Below are 20,092 nucleotides of genomic sequence, written 5' to 3'. Positions count from 1 at the left end.
ATGTTGATCCTGCCAATCCATGAGCATGGGAGATCTTTCCATCTTCTGAGATCTTCTTTAATTTCTTTCTTCAGAGACTTGAAGTTTTTATCATACAGATCTTTCACATTTGTGGCTATTGTTAAAGGTTCTGTTTCCCTAGTTTCCTTCTTGGCCCATTTGTTTGTATAAAGCAGGGCTACTGGTTTTTTGTTTTGTTTTGTTTTGTTTTGTTTTTGAGTTAATGTTATATCCAGCCACTTTGTTGAAGGTATTTACCAGCTGTTAGGGTTCTCTGGTAGAATTTTTTTGGGATCACTTATGTATACTATCATATCATTTGTGAATAGCAATATTTTGACTTCTTCCTTTCCAATTTGTATACACTTGATCTCCCTTAGTTAGTTGTCTTACTGATCTAGCTAGAACAGCAGTTACCTTTTTTTTTTTTTTTAAGAGAAAGGGAGAGAGTAGGCAAACTTGTCTTGTCCCTGATTTTAGTGGAACTGCTTTAAGTTTCTCTCATTTAATTTGATGTTGACTCTTAGCTTGCTATATATTGTTTTTATTGTGTCTATGTATGCACCTTGGATCCCAGATCTCGCCGAGACTTTGAACATGAAGAGGTGCTGGATTTTGTCAAAGGCTTTTCGGCATCTAATGAGATGATCATGTGATTTTTTTTTTCAGTTTGTTTATATGGTGGATTATATTGATGGGTTTCCATACATAGAACCACCTCTGCATCCACGGGATGAATCCTACTTAATCATGGTGGATGATCTTTTTTTATTTGGTTTGCAAGTATTGTATTATTTTGGCATCAATGTCAATAAGGGAAATTGGTCTGAAATTTTCTTTCCTTGTTGAATCTTTGCGTCGTTTAGGTATCAAGGGTGACTGTGGCCTCATAGAATAGAGTTTGGCACTGTTTCTTTCGTTTCTCTTTTTTGTATAAGATTATTGGTATTAGCTCTTCTTTGAAAGTCTGGTAGAATCCTACATCAAAGCCATCTGGTCCTGGGCTTTTTTTGGTTGGAAAACTTTTAATGATTGATTCTATTTCCTTAGAGGTTGTAGTACTATTTGTTTACCTGATCCTGATTTAACTTTGGTAAATAGAATCTATCAAGAGAATCATCCATTTCTTGTAGATTTTTCAATTTTGTGGAGTATGGCTTTTAAAGTAAGACATAAGGAGTCTTTGGATTTCCTCAATATCTGTTGTTATGTTCCCCTTTTCATTTCTGATTTTGATAATTTGGATATTGTCTCTCTATTAGTTTGGCTAAGAATTTGTCTATCTTGTTAGGTTTTTTTTTTTTTTTTTTTTTTTTTTTTTTTTTTTTTTTTAAAAAAAAACTTAAATTTTTTTTTTTTTTTTTTTTTTACAAAGAACCAGCTCTTGGTTTTGTTGATTCTTTGAATTGTTCTCTTTGTTTCTAATTGATTGATTTCCACCCTGGGTTTGATTTTTTTTTTTTCCTACTGTTTACTCCTCTTAGGTGTATTTGCTTCTTTTTGTTCTAGAGCTTTCAGGCATGCTGTTAAGTTGCTAGTATGAGATCTCTCCAATTTCTTTATGAAGGCACTTAGTGCTATGAACTTTCCTCTTAGCACTGCTTTCATTGTATCGCCTAAGTTTGGGTATGTTGCGCCTTCATTTTTATTGAATTCTCGAAAGTCTTTCTTTCTTTGACCCAGTGGTCATTGATTAGAGAGCTCTTCAGTTTCTATGAAATGTGGGTGTTCTGTTGTTTTTGTTGTTATTGAAGTCTAGCAATAGTCCATGTTTATCTGATAGCATAGCATGCATTATTTCAGTCTTCTTGTATCTGATGAGGCTTGTGTGATTATATGGTCAATTTTGGAGAAGTACCATGAAGTGCTGAGAAGAAGATGAAATCTTTTATGTTTGGGTGAAATGTCCTTTAGATATGTTAGGTCCATTTGATTCATAACATGTTAGTTTCATTATTTCTCTGTTTAGTTTTTGTCTTGACCAGACAGGCCTCAAACTCATAGATCTTTTTGTCTCTGCCTCCCAAGTACTGGTATTAAAGGTGTATCCCACCACTCCTGGTGATTTGTATACTGATAAGGCTCTAAAACCCAGCCACTAAGAATTCAAGTAAAAATAGTACAAAGAATATACTACAAATAGCCAAAACACATGAATACATGGTGCTGTAACTGTTTCTGTTATGCTGGTAAAATACACTGACTAAAGGTAAGCAATGTAGGGAACAAACAGGTGTATTTGGCTTACAATTCTGTGACAATCCATATTTGCAGAAAAGTCATAGTGGCAGCTGGTCATAGTATATCCTGAGAAAAGAGCAGAATAATACCGGGCAGTGGTGGTGCATGCCTTTAATCCCAGCACTTGGAAGGCAGAGGCAGGCAGATTTCTGAGTTCGAGGCCAGCCTGGTCTACAGAGTGAGTTCCAGGACAGCCAGGACTACACAGAGAAACCCTGTCTCGAAAAAAAAAAAAGAGCAGAAGAAAATGAATACATCTCTGCTGCCTGCTTACACTAATCTACCTTTTGTCCGTTAGGACCCTCTGCCTGGGGATTAATGACATATCTGTGGCTGCTCATAGGATGGTAAAATGATACATAATATATGGAAAACACTGTGGAAGTTCCCCAAAGTGTTTAAGATAGAATCATATGATAAATATTTGTTTAACCAATTCAATTATAGAATTAGTCAGAACCTCAACTGTCCACTGGCAGATAAATGCTTAAACTAAATGTAGTACTGTACATAGAATGGAATATTATTCTAAAAAAGAAAAAATCCAGACACATGTCACAACATGATATCCATAAGAAGCCAGTCTCACAATACAAAAATGTATTCATATGAGGTAATCAAAGTAGCAAATTCATAAATGCAAAAAAGCAAGAATGGTGGCTAACAGGGACCTTTAACTTGGAGAATCATTTAATAGACATAGAATTTTCTTGTTTCTTGAGGAAAAGACATTCTGGAAATGGATGGTAGGTAAGAGAAATACTGCATGGTGGGTATGCTTAATGTGCCTAACTGTTCGCTTAGGAAAAGCTAAGAGGGCACATTTCATGTTATACTTGATTTACAATGTTAAGTATTAATAATTTACATAATTAAAAATAAATACAGAACAAAGTTTTTATCCCATTATTATATTTAATGGGAGTCAAGTATCTTAAACAGCCGTTTTACTTTTTTTTTTCTCTTGTCTATTTTCTACTAATTGCCTCTGTATTGATGAAAATGTGATACGGTCTTTTAACCTTTTTCATTTTTATCAGTTCAAATTTTGAGAGAAACTGAAGCAATTCTAGAAAGATTTCTCATACACAATAGATCCTCTGATGGTTACCTCTTTCCTCTTGCATTGTGTCTCCGTGTTCATAAATATATCAGTCTTAACACTATTCTGCCTCTGAACTGTAGAAGAGTCACTCAAAATCTGTTCCTTAAAAATGTCTCCTAGTACTGGCTCATTGGTCTAGGGGTATGATTCTCACTTTGGGTGCCAAAGGTCCCCAGTTAAAATTCAGGACGAGCCCAGTGTTGAGGTGTCTCTGACTTTGTGCTGGAGAGATGGCTCAGTGGTTAAGAACACTGAGTGCTCTTCCAGAGGTCCTGAGTTCAATTCCCAGCAACCACATGGTGTCTCATAACCATCTGTAATGGGATTTGATACCCTCTTCTGGTGTGTCTGAAGACAGCTACAGTGTATTCACCATATAAGTGAAAGACTCAGACACAAAATAATATTAACTGGAATTGTTTCTTGTATGAGACTTACTACTCACTGATGATGTCTGTGTAGACACCTTTTTCATCTATGGACAGTTTGAGGTGACACAGTGATGTAAGCATTTTCCCACATGGCCATCTGTATGCCCTCTTTTGAGAAATATCTCCTGATCATTTGTGTGTTTTCAAGTTGTCCTGGCTGTAACATATGCAGTTTTTGCATGGACTGTGGATGAGACATTGGGCTGCACCATTGGTATGTTTCCTACTTGTGAGAGCTGTGCTGTGACACAGACTTATATTCTCAAAGATTCAATTTTTTGTTTTGCTGGTTTCTTCTATTGATCCCCTTTGCAAGTATATGTTTTATTTATTCTTTGACAATTTCATATACTTATACAATCTATCTTGATCCTATTTTCCCCAAACTCCTACAATGCCCCTTTAGGTTCCTTCTCTTTCTCTGTTTTCCACTGGAGCTGGGAGGACCTGATTAGTGGAATGTCTATTGATCTTGCTGTCTTATGTGAAGATATCAGAGTGCTGAAGCAGTACTTTGGTCTGCATTTTCCTCTCTGTAACAAAGTTGGCACAAATACCTCAGCATCAGTGATACTGGATGATCCAATTGTTTCCATCAGTCTCAAAATGGGTCTTTATTGTAGACTTGGAGCCATTCCTTCCTGACTCAACATCTTATTTTTAATATTTGCTTGTCATCTCAGGCATATTAAGTTATGTAGTTTATATCAAAAAACCAAAACTCTGCAAAGGCTGAGCGTGACTTCTCCAGCAGTGCTGCTGTGTGTGGTCTGAGGTAGTCAGAATGCAAATCCAGGTGGGAAGTAGCAGCATAGACCTTTGATCCCCACACTGAGGAGGCAAAAGGAGGATCTCTGGGAGATCCAGGCCAGTTTGGTCTATAAATCAAGTTCCAGGACTGCCAGCACTTCATAGAGAGGCCATGTCTCAAAAAAACAACCAACCAAACAAAAATGTACATCTATGGGCCTCACCCCACCAGCGCTAGGGTTCACATCCAGCCATCTGCCCCAGCCTTGGGCTGCTGTCATGCTGCTGTGGGCTGAAGACCCACTGTCCAGAGCTCATGCCACTCTCAGGTAAGAAAGTCCAGGCATCATTTTTACAGACAATAGCCTTTGGACTCAAATTGTGCTCCATTTCTACTGCTTATTTGACGTGGGTATTGTTTTCCCTGACACAAAATATAATGCTATATTTAATGTTATTGAATATTATGAAATTAAATAATGGAATACTTTTTCTTTAGCATTAAGTACTATTCCATGAAAGCTTACTGGACTTCTACACTTGAAAGAATCCTAGTGGTAAGCAGCATGAAGATATTCATGGATGCAGTGAGGCAAATCGCAATCGGAACCAATGTGTGGGAAGCCATATGAATGGATGGTATTTATAGAACAGAGTGGTGTGGAAGGTCCCTGATGAATAGGGTAGGACCAGATCATGAAAGTCCTTCAAAGACAGCAGGTGGGTTCTATTGTCTCATGGCTAATTTTATCCTCCTAATTTAAAAAATAAAAAGTTATAATTATTTTTAATTCACAAGTGAAGAGTTGGGAATGAATATGGCTCAGTGGTAGAGACCTTATCTATCTTGACAGGCCCTTAAATATTGGGAAAAAAACTTTAGGTCATAAGGAAGTATTCACTCATTCAAATCATTAATGCTTAGACATTGCACAGTCAACTGCCAAGGGTTTAAAAGATAGGACTTTTGTCAATTTAGTGCTTTTGAACATTTAAATGTTAATTAACCACATTATTATTTCCTAGGGAGTATAAATACTGAGTGTGACTATACTAAATCTAATCTGGATTATCACTGACAAAGGTATTAGACTTGCTGACTATTTTGAGTCTTGAAAGCATCTATTTTACCCCCAAGAGTTAATAGATGGCTCAGCAGTTAGAAATACCTGCTACTCTTGGAATAGGTTAGAATTTGATTCCCAGTACCCATGCTGAGCAGCTCACAATCATTTGTAACTCTATCTCTAGTGAACCGTGTGTGTGTGTGTGTGTGTGTGTGTGTGTATACACAAGTTAAAGACAAAATAAAAAAAGAAATGAGTTGGAGTAATTATGCTCATCTAATATATTCCATTGTTTTGTGGCAAGAGTCAATAAGGAATTTAATTTCTACTGAAAAAATGTAAAAGATGCGCTTGATGTAGTTCCTATACTTTGCAACCTTTCACTGTAAAAATATTATTTACATCTCATATATCCATGCAAACTAGCCCCTAACATGAAAAGAAAAACTTACAAAGTTAGCCTAATAAAACTGTCAGTCAATGTAGAGTCAGAGAAATATACAAGTAGTAATACAATGCCAAGCTCTACTGGTTCTTTGAGGATTTCAGAGAGAATATACACAGAAATGAGTAGAATCAGAGTCAGCAAAACTTGAGTTGCAGGGAAGGGAAGCTTTCACTTTGTGGATTTCTCTTTCCAATGTAAGTTTCGGCTTAGCATAACAGTCAGCCTTCCTTCATAGGAGGCAATTCCTGGGTAGAGTGCTCCTATAAACTGCTGAAATCACAGTGCCACCCACATGTCTACGAACACTAAAAATCTGGCATTCAGAGGGCTGGGAATAGAACTCAGTTGGTAGAGTAATTGTCAAGTACCTTTACTCAGCAGTCAGTCCTCCATGGGTCTAGCACCCCTGCCTTCCACAAAAGGGCCTGGCATATGAGAGATCCCTGGTAAATAAGCAGATGTGTAAAGAGACCTGTTTTAGAAAGTTCTAATGCTTTCTGCTGAGAGTAAATCAGGAAAAACTTCAAAATTGTAAGCCCATAAAGGCAGATACTGACTCTTTAAAGGGATCTGGAAAAATGACAAATAAATATTAAAATGAATTGGCCAAGAGTTCTTTTAATTAAGGATTAGGACTATAAAGTTAAAAATGTATGATGCCTCAGGTATGCCTAGAATTTGGACTGAGGCAGGAGCATGAGGTCACCTACTGAATTACTTAATAAGACCTAGTCCCAAAGCGGGGGGGAAAAAAAATCAACAACATCAGGAGGAGGAGGGGAAGAAGGGAGGAGGAGAAAGAGGAAGAAGAAGGGAGAGGCAAAGAAGGAAGAGGGAATAAGGGGAAAAGTGATATTTCCAACTCAGTTTCCATGAAAGAGTATTCTATGACACAAACGAGTATGTTTGTAGAGGCAGTGCTTGAGATGCACCCCCATAGGTGCTTTTAAAAACCTAAGTTCACTGTCCCCATCCCCAGAACAGTTTAACCGGATTCTATGTATGTGATGTTAATATGTACCTACTATGAAACGACCTGGTCATAAGCACTGTACGAACTCAACCAACCACATAAGCAAACAGCTGCTCCCCTTTGCTATAATCCAGGTTCTAGAACCACTGGCAGATGGTGCTTAAATGATCCTCTTCTCCAGCCACTTTTTTTCAGAATGATTATGAAAGAGTTCCCTTCCATTAACACTCCTGTAGAATTTTGTGGAAATGTGCATGTTGTCCTTCAATATGGAACAGATGAATTGGGCTTTCAACAGGTAGCTACAGTGACTGGAACTTTAGATGTTTAATTTTAAGTAAGTTTGTTAATAACCATAAGCACCTTATGGTGCTCACAATGGAGAACACAGTTCAATCATTAGCAGAAGCAACCTCTCTCAGACTTATTTGGAGAACAATTCTCAAATGTCTTCTTGTTTAGATCAATGAGAACTGGGGCAGCAGAAACACCTGGAATTCTTCACTGGGAATTAAGGGATATATATAAACTTTGAAAAGACACAGCTGAGGTATTAACCAACAAATAAGGGACATTGATCACTAGAATTCAGGGTATTGAGAGCTTCATGGACAGTTCCTTATCCATAAGGCAGCTTTGGAGTCTGTTTTGCCACTGAAGAACAGTGACTTTAAAATCAAAGGTATTTTGACAATAACATGTAACTAGGTAATTAATATAAAATCTGTTTCAATTACCAAAGCTGTAGAAAACTGAAAGTTGTCAGAAGTCCATATGTATATGTTAGCACTGACAGTGACAACTGATGGTTTATTTTCAGAACTCCTCATCACTCTTTGGAACAGCTTGAACCTTAAGATCGCTCTGTGGTTGCTGATGTTCCAGCTTGCTTTGACTAGATAAGATGCTTCCAGTACCTTCTGGTGTGGTAAAAAAGGCAATTAAACGACATTTGTGCTATGTGTGTTTAAAATGAGTGGTTCTTTAAGTGTAATTTGATTTGTCAGTTGATCCTATAGAATAAAAAAATTTACACTTTCAAGCAGGGACACTTAGAAAATAAAAATATGTTGTTTTAATATTAAAATCATAAATTCAGGCTGAAGAGATATTTCATTCAGTAAAGTGTTTGCCTTGTAAGCATGAGGACCTCACTTTGATCCCTAGAAACCAAGGGAAATAAAATGCCAGGCACAGTAATGAATGATTGTAAGCCTAGCACTAGAAAGGGGTAAAACCAAAAATCTCTGAAGGTCACTAGCCAGCCCCTCTGGTAAGTTCTAGGCCAATAAGAAACAACTTTGTGGAATTGGTTCTCACTTTCCAACCAAGGTTGTTCTCTGGCCTCCTTATGCAAACATGTAGGCATATACATGTACTCACATGTGAACATGAGACATACTCACACATACCCATTGATAAGAAAGCACAGAAGGCTGGTTAAAGGTACTTGCTGCACAAACCTGGAGACCTAAGTTCAATCTTCAGAATCCATATAGTTGTTTCCACACAGTTGTTTCTTAACCTCCACGTGCCTGTCATGGCATGTATACGCCAACACATATAAAGTATGAATTGACTTCAGATCAGCCTTCACAGCAAGAGATTTTACCTATTAAGACACTTTGCCAACCCAAGTTCTTTTACGGAAATAGTTTTACACAAAAATAAACTAAAACCAAAAGAAAGTTAAGATTTCCCTAGTTCTTCCTAAGAATGAAAATACAACCCCTCTCTTAACTATTAGTTCTCCATCATCTAGTAGCCTAAAATGATATTCATAAAATGTTCTGCTAACATAAGAATAAAACACCTAACTAAAATCTGTTCTACTACCCACTCCCCACATGTCTAAAATGAGCCATTTTGGCTTAAGTGGTTTGAGCCACGTTTCTCTACCATATCTTTAACACATAAAAAATCACATGCACAAAACTAATAAAAACACAGAGCCAAAACAAATCACTTAATGTATTTAGGCCTTTTTATTTTAATAAATAACTTCAGTTAATAGCACTGTCAAAATGAAAAGGCACTTAAAACAAGATTGTGACTAGTTCAAGACAGAGCAAGCATGTAGGGAAGGCATGTGCAGGTGCACAGTGGGTGAATTGCTGCTGGGGGGCCCTGCCCAGGCCCTGTAGTCCTGCAAACAGCAGGACAGCTTACAGTATTTGTGAAAAAGGTAAATGTACAGCCAAGGAAAAGAAAAGGTAATGATAAAAAGTCTTACCCCCATATTGCAAACAGACACATTAAAAGATTAGAGAAGGTGATAAAGGAGCACCAGGAAGGAATTAAAGAAAAAAAAAAAGGTAAAATAAGCTCAACCCAAAAGGTCCCCACTCAGCAATGCTACTAAAATTATGGCCTTTATGTGAATAGTGCTAAGTCAGGGCCTTTTTAGCAGAGAAGTTCCCAGTACTTTTATCCAAGGTTGGATTTATAAAGAAAAGGCGTCGGAGTTACAGGATCAAGTAACTCACAATGGCACACAGGTTTTAAAGCTAAGATTTCCTTCCCACATCTCAGAATTTTTCCAATGGACTTGAACATCAACTGTGTCAAATTTATTTTAATTGGAAACTGTCAACACACTTGTCTTCCACATACATACATCACTGGGAATTCCCAGAGGGCAGCCAGCAGGCTAAACAAAGAACAAAGCCACCAGCAGGACTGTTCTTTGATTTTGTATAACTAGCCCTGGCCACCCTGTGAAGCTGAAAATCAGTCATGGTTCAGATGCTGTGATGCTGTTCAGCTCTGCCCTGCATTGGCACTAGCAGTGTCATTCAATCTAGTGAGAGCTTGATTCCAATGGTCCAGAAGGAAGGGTTAAAAAGGCACACTGTGACCTCAGCTGACAAGGATAAAGATCCTTTCTCAAGTCTTCTGTCAGTCCCTGGCATGGATTATAACATTATTTTCAAAATAATAAAAAATTAAAAATTATACATATTGTACATTTTCCAAACCTGCATGTGAATAAAACCCTGGCCACAGAGCCCCAAAACTACCCTACTGTGACTAAGATGCTGCTGCTGTGAGCTTGGTGTTGCAAAATCCGCCTGAGTAGGATTCATTTTCCCTCATACTTCGGATTGACCACAGTTGTCACGGCACTCTTGTAAATAGGATTTTCACCCTAAAACAAACACAAATTGCCAGTTACTCTCTAAAATCAGTGTTCCAAAACAAGATTAATAGCTGCAGTTGTCTTAATAAGTCTCTTCCAATATCCAGTGTCAAATAGAGTTTAGAAGGCGAAGATAAAATCTGGCACAGTGGTGAGAAGGCCAGCTCTGACCCAAAAGTCTCAGGCTATTAGAATATTGTGCTCTGACTCCAGTCCGTCATCCCTAGAGGGCTACTTCACAAAAGGACTCCACACAGAACCCGTACAGCTGCCATTAGAGTCTCTGAAGATCTTGTACCAACTTATGAAAACCCTAAAAACCTAACTTACACACTCTAATGCTTAGAAATGCTTATTATAGGGTGGCTGGCTTCCATCCAGGGAAGGAGATGTGCTCCTGAAACCTCAGTTCTATAGAACTGATTTCTGGATATGTCTGGATATGTCTGCCAGTGTCACCCAAGGCACTCTGCCCATCAAGTCACAACCCAAAAATATGCTTACAATGTTAACTAATATCCATGCTTCATGAAATTGTTATTCTTCAATAGCCTAAGGGTAATGTTAATCACAGTTCGACTCCTGAGTGAGAACAGCTGCAAATTCAGCAGGGGACTCAAAACCACAACAAACATTTCTCAGGATTGAAAAATATACTACAGTATCTTAAGCAGAACAACAGCTATCATAATTATATAATCATAACTTTGCCCTTGAAGAGAGTATAGTATGGATAGATATGAAATAAAGTGATCTGAGAGTTCAGATTAGAATTATATACATAATATAAAGAATACTAGAAAAAGGGTTAGGGTTATTAACATGAGAAGTTTAAGAATACTTCCATAGGGAAACTGACTATATAGAAATTACTAAAAAAAACAAATACAAAGAATGCCAGAGGTAGGGATACATACACTTCATTTGAAATTGAAAAATATATTCTGAGGTGCTGGGAATGGAGCAGAGACTAGAGGAAGGCAGAGTGGGTATCTACCAAAATGACAGCAGCTTTGTAAATACCAGTCAGAACAAGACCGCACACCTGATCACTCACTTCCACTCCTCAAACATAACTTTTCTGTGCACAAAGGGTGTGTGGTGGAATGCTGGTTGGTTTCTGTCTTGACACAAACTAAAGTCTCCTTGGAAGAGGGGAATCTTAATTAAAAAATTGTCTCCAACAATACTGGCCTGTGGGCATTTTCTTGATTGCTAATTAGTTAGGAGAATCCAGCCCACCGTGTGTGGTGCCACCCCTGGGCAGGTAGGCCTGGGATGTATTCAAAAGGCAGCTGAGTATGTCAGGGAAAGTATGTTACTACACAGCAGTAAGAACTTCTCTGGAGGTCTCCAGGTGCCTACCCCATGTCCCTGCTTTGGTTTCCTCTGATGATGGGGTATACCAGTAAACCAAATAAACCCTTTCATTTCTTCAAGTTGCTTTTAAGTATTGGTGTTTATCAAAACAACATGATGCCAACTTTAATCTCAACATAAAATCATGTGGGGACCAGTCTCTGGCATATCTTGATTACGTTACTTAAGGCAGAAAGCCCACTATGAGCAGAATCATTTCCTGAGCTTGAATGCTGTATAAAAGGAGAGAGTGAGCTGAGCCCCATCATCTGTCACTTTGATTTGACCAGGTGTCCCAAGCTCCAACTGCTGTTAACTACTCCACTATGACAGACTGTACCCTCGAATTGTGAACCTGAGTAAATCTTTTCTCATTAGACCAATGGAAAGAGTAAGCAATACAAGATTCATCAACAAACATTCTATTACACTGACAACAAAACTGCTCACAATCTCAAGATCCCAGCTTGCTGGCTGTTTGGGGTTTACAGCATTCCTTCATTCAGCATTCATTCATACAGCATTCATTCAGGTAAGAGGTTTCCAACTTCCTGGGTGTGATGCTAGAACTGCCTGTTTTCAAATATATTAGGCTACTAAACTACTATTTAACTGTCTTTAAGTTAAAGCATTTAACAAAATCTAGTATTTACTGCTTAAGACTAATAAGGGAACAAAACATAAAGCAAATATAAAAGGAGAGAAGTTCAGTATTTATTATCATGAAGTCTAAAGCAGAATTTATATGGAAAACACTTACCTTTGGATAAGTTTGGTTTGCCATACATACTAACATTTATATTCACTATGTCAAAGTACAATCAAACAAAAATTTAACATGCAAGTTAGAGATAAACTCACTATAATATGCATTAGGTATCAGTTTAAAAGAAGGTAAGCTAAAGTAATTCAGATTAGTTCCATCACTCAGGGTACAGCCCCTGCCCCAAGAAGCCAAAGCATATTTGCATCTAAAGTGTAGGCTATCCTTTGGGGTGAGTCCCTCTTTGTCTACTATGAGCAGCTGATAGTGGTGGCTATAAATTACTTATGTATGTGAGGTATGTGAGCTATGCAATGAAAACTGGGAGGTTTATAGCTCACAGCAGGGAAGGACAGACCTGAGAATTTTGTCAGTGTCCCAACATGGCAGTCTTATATGCTCACATAATTACAGTGTCTGCTAATGGTGTAATTAATTGGTAAGAAGTTTTGGTCCGCTGGGCGTGGTGGCGCATGCCTTTAATCCCAGCACTCGGGAGGCAGAGGCAGGTAGATTTCTGAGTTCGAGGCCAGCCTGGTCTACAAAGTGAGTTCCAGGACAGCCAGGGCTATACAGAGAAACCCTATCTCAAAAAAAAAAAAAAAAAGAAGTTTTGGTCCCTTATCACAAAAAAAAAATGTTTTTATATGATTTTTTTTTCTGATAGTTTTACACTCATTCATTTGTATTGCTCATTTCTACTATAATATTCATTAAGATAACATCTTGGGATAATCTATAGCCATAAATTTTCTTAGATTTCAATAATACATAAATAAATTTTAAGAAACACTTGCTTTTTTAATTGTATGAAATGCTTATTCTAGCTGAAGAAGGTAACCCTAACCCTGATAGCCAAAAATTAAATCAAGAATACAAACATTAAGTGTAAATAGTAACTATTGATTAATATTACTCAAAGTGTCATTAAAGGAAGGGCAAATAATTTACCACAGGAAAAAAAGTGAAAATTCTTCTGTGAGAAGTAACTATATGAAACTGCTAATACCTGATTGTGACCACAAAGATAATAAATAAATAAATAAAATCACAGTAATTTCACTAGCTAATCAGCTTTTCTATAAAAATTAAGTTCTGTAAAGTATCAGGTAAGAGTGAAAGAATGCATCAAGTTTCACACACATGATTTAACAATAACTTTCTACCAACAAACTAGCCTTAAATAAAAGTTTCTTAGCAGTAAAAGAGATACAGCAAGTCATGATTTCTAGTACTGCTGCTGCTTCCTGTGTCCCTTAAAAATATACAACATTCCCTGATTTGGGGTTTTCTGCAAGTCTTTTATTTTAATTGACTGATTCACTGCTTAAGTGATTATACATCCTGTAGCCCTTCAATTTGGCTTTCCAAGGTCAATAACAGAATAAGTAAGCATAACAGCAGTGCTGAGCTCTGTGTAGTAGAAAAGTGGTTCTCCCATTGTTTGCCCAGCAGGGAGCCAGGAGCTTTTCTCCCTAGGTGTTTGTACCCAGAAATATGACTCTGAGACTTATTTATAAATAGGGCTATAAGCTTGGGCTTATTCCTCAGTTAGCTCATAACTTATATAACCCATTTATTCTAACCTGAGTTCAGCTATGTGTCTGGTTTCTTCTCAGTTTCATAGATCTGACTTCCTCAGGGTTCAGGGTGAATTTCCTGCTCTTGGCTCTTTCCCAGAATCCTCATCCTCATCCTCCCCCCTCCCCCTCTCACTCTCCCCCCTTTCCCTCTACCCCCTCTCCCTTCTCTCCCTCTCCCTCTCCCTCCCTTCTATTACCTGCCTCAGGCAAACAGCTTTTTATTGACAGGTGATGCTTCCACACAGTGTGTAAGAGATTCTCTCTACACAATAGCATTACCCCAAATCACAACACTGTCAAAATGGGCAGATCTGTAAAGTGTTCTATTTCTTCCTGACCAGTAACCTGCTAATGGGTCCAGGGCAGAGGATAGGGAAATAAGTGTTGGAATCCCATAGTCTGAACTTAAATCTCTTTTCACTAACTAGCTGTTTTTCTGCCTCAGTCTTCTCTTCTATAAAACAAGAATATAGTCCCCATTATTCTCGCAAATAACAAAAAATATAGGATATTAAGAACCATTCCTAAAACACAGGGGACTCTGTAGCTATTGCCAACATTGTCTCTGTTGACAGAAAATGGAGATAAGAAAACAGGAATTCTCCCAGGCTCTTCCAATCCATAGAAAATAATTTGGTGCTAAATGTAACCAGCCTTTTTATAGGAGTTTTAAGAGAGACAAAAATCTCTGTGAGGTCAAGGCTAGCCTAGTGTACACAACAAAATCCAAGATAGCCAGGGCTACATAGTAAGACCTTCTCTCAAGCAAAATAAATAAATAAATAAATAAATAAATAAATAAAATTTTAAAGAAAGATAATAATAAAAAATAAGCAGTTTTCAGTTCTAAACTTGAAAGTCAGAACTAGTAAGAAACACAATGGTACTCTGCTTCTCAGTGGAATTCCCACATAATCAAGAATGAAAAAGTCTCAGAATCTTTCTAGAATGGGTAAAATGAATTGTAATTGTGACAGTACAAACTACATGACAGTCATCTACCCTTGGTTTTGCCATTTTGATTTCACACTCAATTTCACTATTCAATTCAGGAAGTAATGTACCATGACCTCTGAACAGGACTGCGCCAGAGATTGCATAGTAGACTGCAGCCAGCTGTCAGTTAAAATCCTCCCTGCTGAAGGCTTAAGCTCAGGGTTGCTCTACTTACTAAGCAAGTCTAGGGTAGATTGGGGCTCCGTGACTGCAAAGCATTCTTTTCTCTCCAACACAGGGGTGGCTTCTATACCTTATTATATGGTAAAGTCCTTCCAAGCACTAAGTTAACATATGAGAAAAGCCACACATAGCCATAAAAATAAAGCCAAACCCAAAAAAGAAAAAAAGCAGTGGTGTTGAGACACACACATGGTGCAGTAAAAGAAAGAGAGAAAGAAATTCACATGCAAGGATAGAAAGTGAAAAGAAATACGAACGGAAACTCAGAGACCAGCTTTACGTCCATAGTTTGGATTCTTGAAATTATTAATAGGACTCTTGTAAATCGGATTTTCTTGCTAAAGTGAAAGAAATAATTTCTAGTGATTTCATCAGAAAGAAAATTGGTATTATAGTGTATTGACACTATAAATTGGAATTCTATTTCTATACTTCTGAAATTTCAAAACAAAACAAAACAAAACAAAAAAAACAACCTAACTGTAGTATGTCAAAACGTAAATCTATAAGAGGCAACATTTATCCAACTACCTGACTCTATTCTGAAACCAGTGATCAGCACATACCAGTCAAAGCCTGTTTTTCTATTAAGCAAGTTTTTACAGAGATGCAATCTGAAGAGAGTAAAATATACATTTATACATTAAGCTCAGGCTGAGTATTACCAAATGTGCAAACACACCTAGAAATCATCTAAGAAGGCCTGTTGTAACCCCACCTTCTAGTCAGCCCTCCCCTCAGTCTAGCCTTAGAAATAACAATTTGGTTGTATATTCCAGAAACCATATGAAAAGAATCATGAGTGTATGGAGGGGAAGAGGAGCTCTTTCTATAGTGTGGCCAGAGACACTGGTGGTATCATTTAAGACTCTATTTTATATTAGACAAATGAGCTGAGGAGAATACTTAGAATCTGACCTACTAAAGAACTAAAACACAATGGCCACTATATAAACAGAGTATCATATCCTCCTAAATTATTAATTGAATAGGAGGCTTCTTGTTTTCAGCAAATGCAACTTCTTTGGATTTTGAACTTTGGGGAAAATAAAATATTTAAAGAGGACTTTAAAGGTCAGCCTCACCATTAGTAAGTCACATTACTTCAGGAACCATCCTACTGCTCTCAGTAATGTTTCATAACTTACCGTGTCCCACTTGGCATTCATTTTCTCCTTTTCAAATTTAGCAAATTCCCTTCTGTCATGAATTATCATTAAAAGTTTCCAAATCAGCAGCAAGGCAAGGCCAATAAGAACAATTCCAGCAACCACGCCTGCTACAATTGGGATGATGTCGGGACCAGTAGGACAGTCTACAAATGAAAAGGTTAATCATGAGCATAAAAAGACTGAGTATATACAAAGTTCACATGACTACAAAGAGTTGGATGGGATCTTACAAAATTAATAGTGCTGAACACTCAAGAGACTGCACTGTCCCAAAAACCTATTTAAAAGCCACTAAGTTCCAGGCCAGGTGTGGTGGCACAAACCTATAATCTCAAAATGGAGCTCTATGAGTTTGAGGTCAGCTTGATCTACAAAGTGAGTTCTAGACCAGACAAGGTAAGACCCTGTCTCAAACAAACAAAAAGATGCTACTGGGCTCTAACAAGGAAGCTTAGAAGACAGTAGAAAATATGATCAGCAGGTCATTTATTTGGGGGTCATAAAATCTATTTCTTTGGCTAAAGACTGAAAAATGTTAAAAAAAAAAAAGTCATAACAGCATCAAAAATAATGAAAAGCTTATATATAATTAAAAATATTTTTTCAAGATTATAAAGTACTAAGCAATGATAAAAGACAGTAGTAAAGATGATTGGCAGCCAGACATGGTAGTATGGGTTTGCATTCGAGTGGCAGAGGCTGTAAGATTGACACAACTTCGAAGTAGCCTAATGTAGGTTGTTAGTTCTAGACTGGCCAAGGGCTACATGGCAAGACTGTCCTCAATAAAAATGACTCGGGTAATTGGAGAAACCCATGGCACATGAAAAAACCCCTCTAACCCTAACCCTCTGCCCACATACTAAATTAATTTTTAAAAAGACAGTAGTATTTTATCAAGATGCATTTTCCCCAATTTGATCTGTAATCTATTGCCATGTCAATCAAAGTCTCATCATTAACACTGTAGAAATAAATCAGGAAGCCACTATCTATTGCAACACCCTGGGTTCACTGCACACCACCACAAAAACAGCAATAAAGCCCCTGTGTTCAAAAACTGCTAAGGCAATGAAAAGACACAGAGGCACACACAACAGTATTCTTAGTGCTCCTGTCTGGTGCTGCAGAACAATGCAGAGACCACAAGAGGGCTCAGTGGGTAAAGGCACTTGCTAACAAGACTGACCACGTGTGTCTGATGTTCAGGAACCCATCCGGCAAGAGAGAAACAACTCCACAAAGTTGTCCTCTCTTTTTTCAAACACTAAAAGCATTTGTAAAAAGAAGTAAAAGTTGGAGCATTTCCTGTAACATTGAACAGACGTTTACCACATCCTCCAAAATGTGTCCATACTAGAAACCTGACAGTGTAAGGAAGGCTACTAGGAAAACAAAGGTGAAATGTGCTTACTTTCTGGAAAGTTGAACAAATTCAACATTAATAATATCTTTAGGATATCTTCTTCCAGCTCCTAAAGCTGGATAAAGCTCAGATTTAAATAGCACCAACAGTATAGCTTGGGTTGCATTTACATAAACTTGATTCCTTCCTTAGTTGTTATATAATTAGCCAAATTCTACTTTAAGTTTTGAGAAGAAAATATCCCAATATAAAACCTAATATAAATAGTAAGATAAGAATACAGTCTGTTTCTGCCACCAGAACCCCAGCTATGACTCAGAATAGAAGCAAGGCATCATAAGAAACAATGCTAGGCATCCTCTGACTTCTACCTGGAGTCTCCACAACATGCACGATAGCTTCATTGTTGCCATTCACTGAATAGGTGAAATAGAACCAGCAGTCATCAATGTCCTTCTCCTTGCAATGGGTCACAGGATCGACCTGCACCGGCTGGGGCAACTTCTCCCTGCTTTCTACTTTGGTGAGATTGAAGTGGGAGCACTCCTGTGCACACGTGTCTTTCTTTTCTCCTTTATTGAAGGCTCTGCACTGAACACATTCTCTAAGACAGAAATTGTTACACTTAGCGTGTATTAAGATTAATTTTGCTTAGAATACGTCATGTGCTAAACTAATGGCCATACCAATCTAAGGGCAATATACATTCAGAGGAAATAAAGAGGCAATATGTTCCACATGAGATCCTGGTTTCCAGCAGCCTCAGCCAAGCCACTGCCACTAAGGCCAGCAACACTCTGGCTGGCAAACCTGTCAAAGAATAAAGGGGTAGGTAATGAATTCTCCAGACCCACCTTGGACTAAGTCCACTGGTGGTAGCAAAGCACCCAGGAAGCCTCTGGCTACAGAAGCTGCCTGAAGCATGTGCCCTCCACTGGAGGAATAAGGAGCTTCAGTAAAGGTGAGTGCCTATGAGGCCTAGTAACACCAGCCCTTATCAAGAAGAGTTCACCCAACATCGGATTCACAAACCTTACTTCCTAGTCAGCTATGGGGACCGCTCAGCATCCAGTAGAGACCCTGGCATCCAGAGCACAGCTATGGGTGCTGCACAGATGCCAATTAGGCCTACATTGTGGATCCTTTTTGTAAAGACACCAGGATGTCCATGACAAACCTCTAATAGGTATGTCCAAGACCAACAAGTAGCACATTACAGACGTGGGGGACATATATTAAAATCTACTCTAAGCCCTTGCTGATAGCCCACACACACACATACATTCACATGTATGTATATACATCTCCACAACACAAAATTAAGATAAAGTTAATAAAACTGGACCTATATCACATTAAATATGTAACATAAAAACCACAATAACTTAAGCAGTATTGGTATAATAATTTACCTTCCATTCTCCTGAAGCAAAAGATAGCAACTAGACTAGAGTATATTCCTCTATGGTAGAGTTCATTGTTTTATCTCTACCACTAAACCTTAAAAACAAAGGACAGTATTGCCAATTAACAGCAAACTTATACAGGGATTTCAGATTAAAAACAAACAACAACAACAAAAAAAGCACAACTCTCTTGGCACACTTCATTGTTACACAATTATTAAGAATTTTTAGGACATAAAAAATGGTACATAAAAGGCAGCAAATATTCTCTTTGAAGTATACTCTATCAGCACTCTCCTCTGGCTCTAGTGGTGTAGGGTCAGTAAAGTGAATGTGACTACGTGCAACACTTTGGCAGTACTTACTTATGCTCTGCACAGACGCCAAGGCAGGTCTGACAGGTCTCACAAGTTGGCCCTTGAAACTTGGGATCTGTGCACTTACAAGCGCCACATTCACAAATACCCCGGCCATTGCAGATCTGACCATTTGACGCTAGACATGGACCAGTGTCCAAAGAACAGTCACATGCACTTCCAGTGTAATTGGGATAGCATTCACAAACACGACACCTGCACACACCATTGCCTGCAATGAAAAAGATCATTTCTCAAAACAATGGTAAATGTATCATCACAGCAATTATTCACAAATTAAAAACAAGCCACAACATAGAAGAAAGAAGATCTAATGGAAAGCCTGGCCTAGCCCCTCCCCTTCTGTGTGTTAACCCAGAGACTCTCAGATATCTGATCTCATTAGAGGAGCTATGTGTGTAGCTACTGCTGGTGCTTACCCACCTCCACAAATTAAGCCATTAGACCTGTCACAGTTGAAGTTATCACACTCGCAGAATTTGCCAGAGTAAATTTCATTTGTATTATCTCTCTTCCTACACACACACTGTCCACAGACACATTCTCCATTGTTACTGCAGATTTCCGAACTGTTCTCTTTCCTGCAGTAAGCGTCCATGTCTTCACTGTTCACTTCATCTGTGCTACATTCACAGTGCCTCCCAACACGCCCCTCATTGCACCTGCAGAAAGATCCAAACACAGTCACATAAAACAAAAAGTGTAACAATTTCCTCACATTAGCAAAGTATCA

The 20,092-nt window shown here is 38.1% G+C and overlaps 2 protein-coding genes across 3 annotated transcripts in view; one reads left to right on the top strand and one right to left on the bottom strand.

Annotated features, from left to right (window-relative positions):
• Positions 1–5,193, top strand: part of LOC110300626 — a 174,786-nt gene extending 169,593 nt beyond the window's left edge. Inside the window, exon 41 of the mRNA XM_029480433.1 lies at positions 5,027–5,193. Coding sequence (XP_029336293.1) covers positions 5,027–5,046 — 20 coding nt within the window. The 3' untranslated portion in view covers positions 5,047–5,193. The remainder of the gene's footprint in view (positions 1–5,026) is intronic.
• A 3,788-nt stretch (positions 5,194–8,981) lies between these two features.
• The window catches only part of Itgb1 (integrin subunit beta 1), a 47,021-nt gene continuing 35,910 nt past the window's right edge, over positions 8,982–20,092 (bottom strand). The window contains exons 12-17 of one of the 2 annotated variants that reach the window (XM_029480434.1): positions 19,783–20,021; positions 19,348–19,570; positions 17,948–18,180; positions 16,187–16,353; positions 15,296–15,376; positions 8,982–10,163 (exon numbers count right to left, since the gene is read on the bottom strand). In XM_029480434.1, the coding sequence (XP_029336294.1) occupies positions 15,302–15,376; positions 16,187–16,353; positions 17,948–18,180; positions 19,348–19,570; positions 19,783–20,021 (937 nt within the window). In that variant the 3' untranslated portion in view covers positions 8,982–10,163; positions 15,296–15,301. The remainder of the gene's footprint in view (positions 10,164–15,295; positions 15,377–16,186; positions 16,354–17,947; positions 18,181–19,347; positions 19,571–19,782; positions 20,022–20,092) is intronic. The other variant, XM_021169898.2, reaches the window with a different exon arrangement.

This window comes from Mus caroli, chromosome 8, assembly GCF_900094665.2.
Source record: "Mus caroli chromosome 8, CAROLI_EIJ_v1.1, whole genome shotgun sequence".
Taxonomy (NCBI): domain Eukaryota; kingdom Metazoa; phylum Chordata; class Mammalia; order Rodentia; family Muridae; genus Mus; species Mus caroli.
This window is presented reverse-complemented; position numbering and strand designations above follow the sequence as displayed.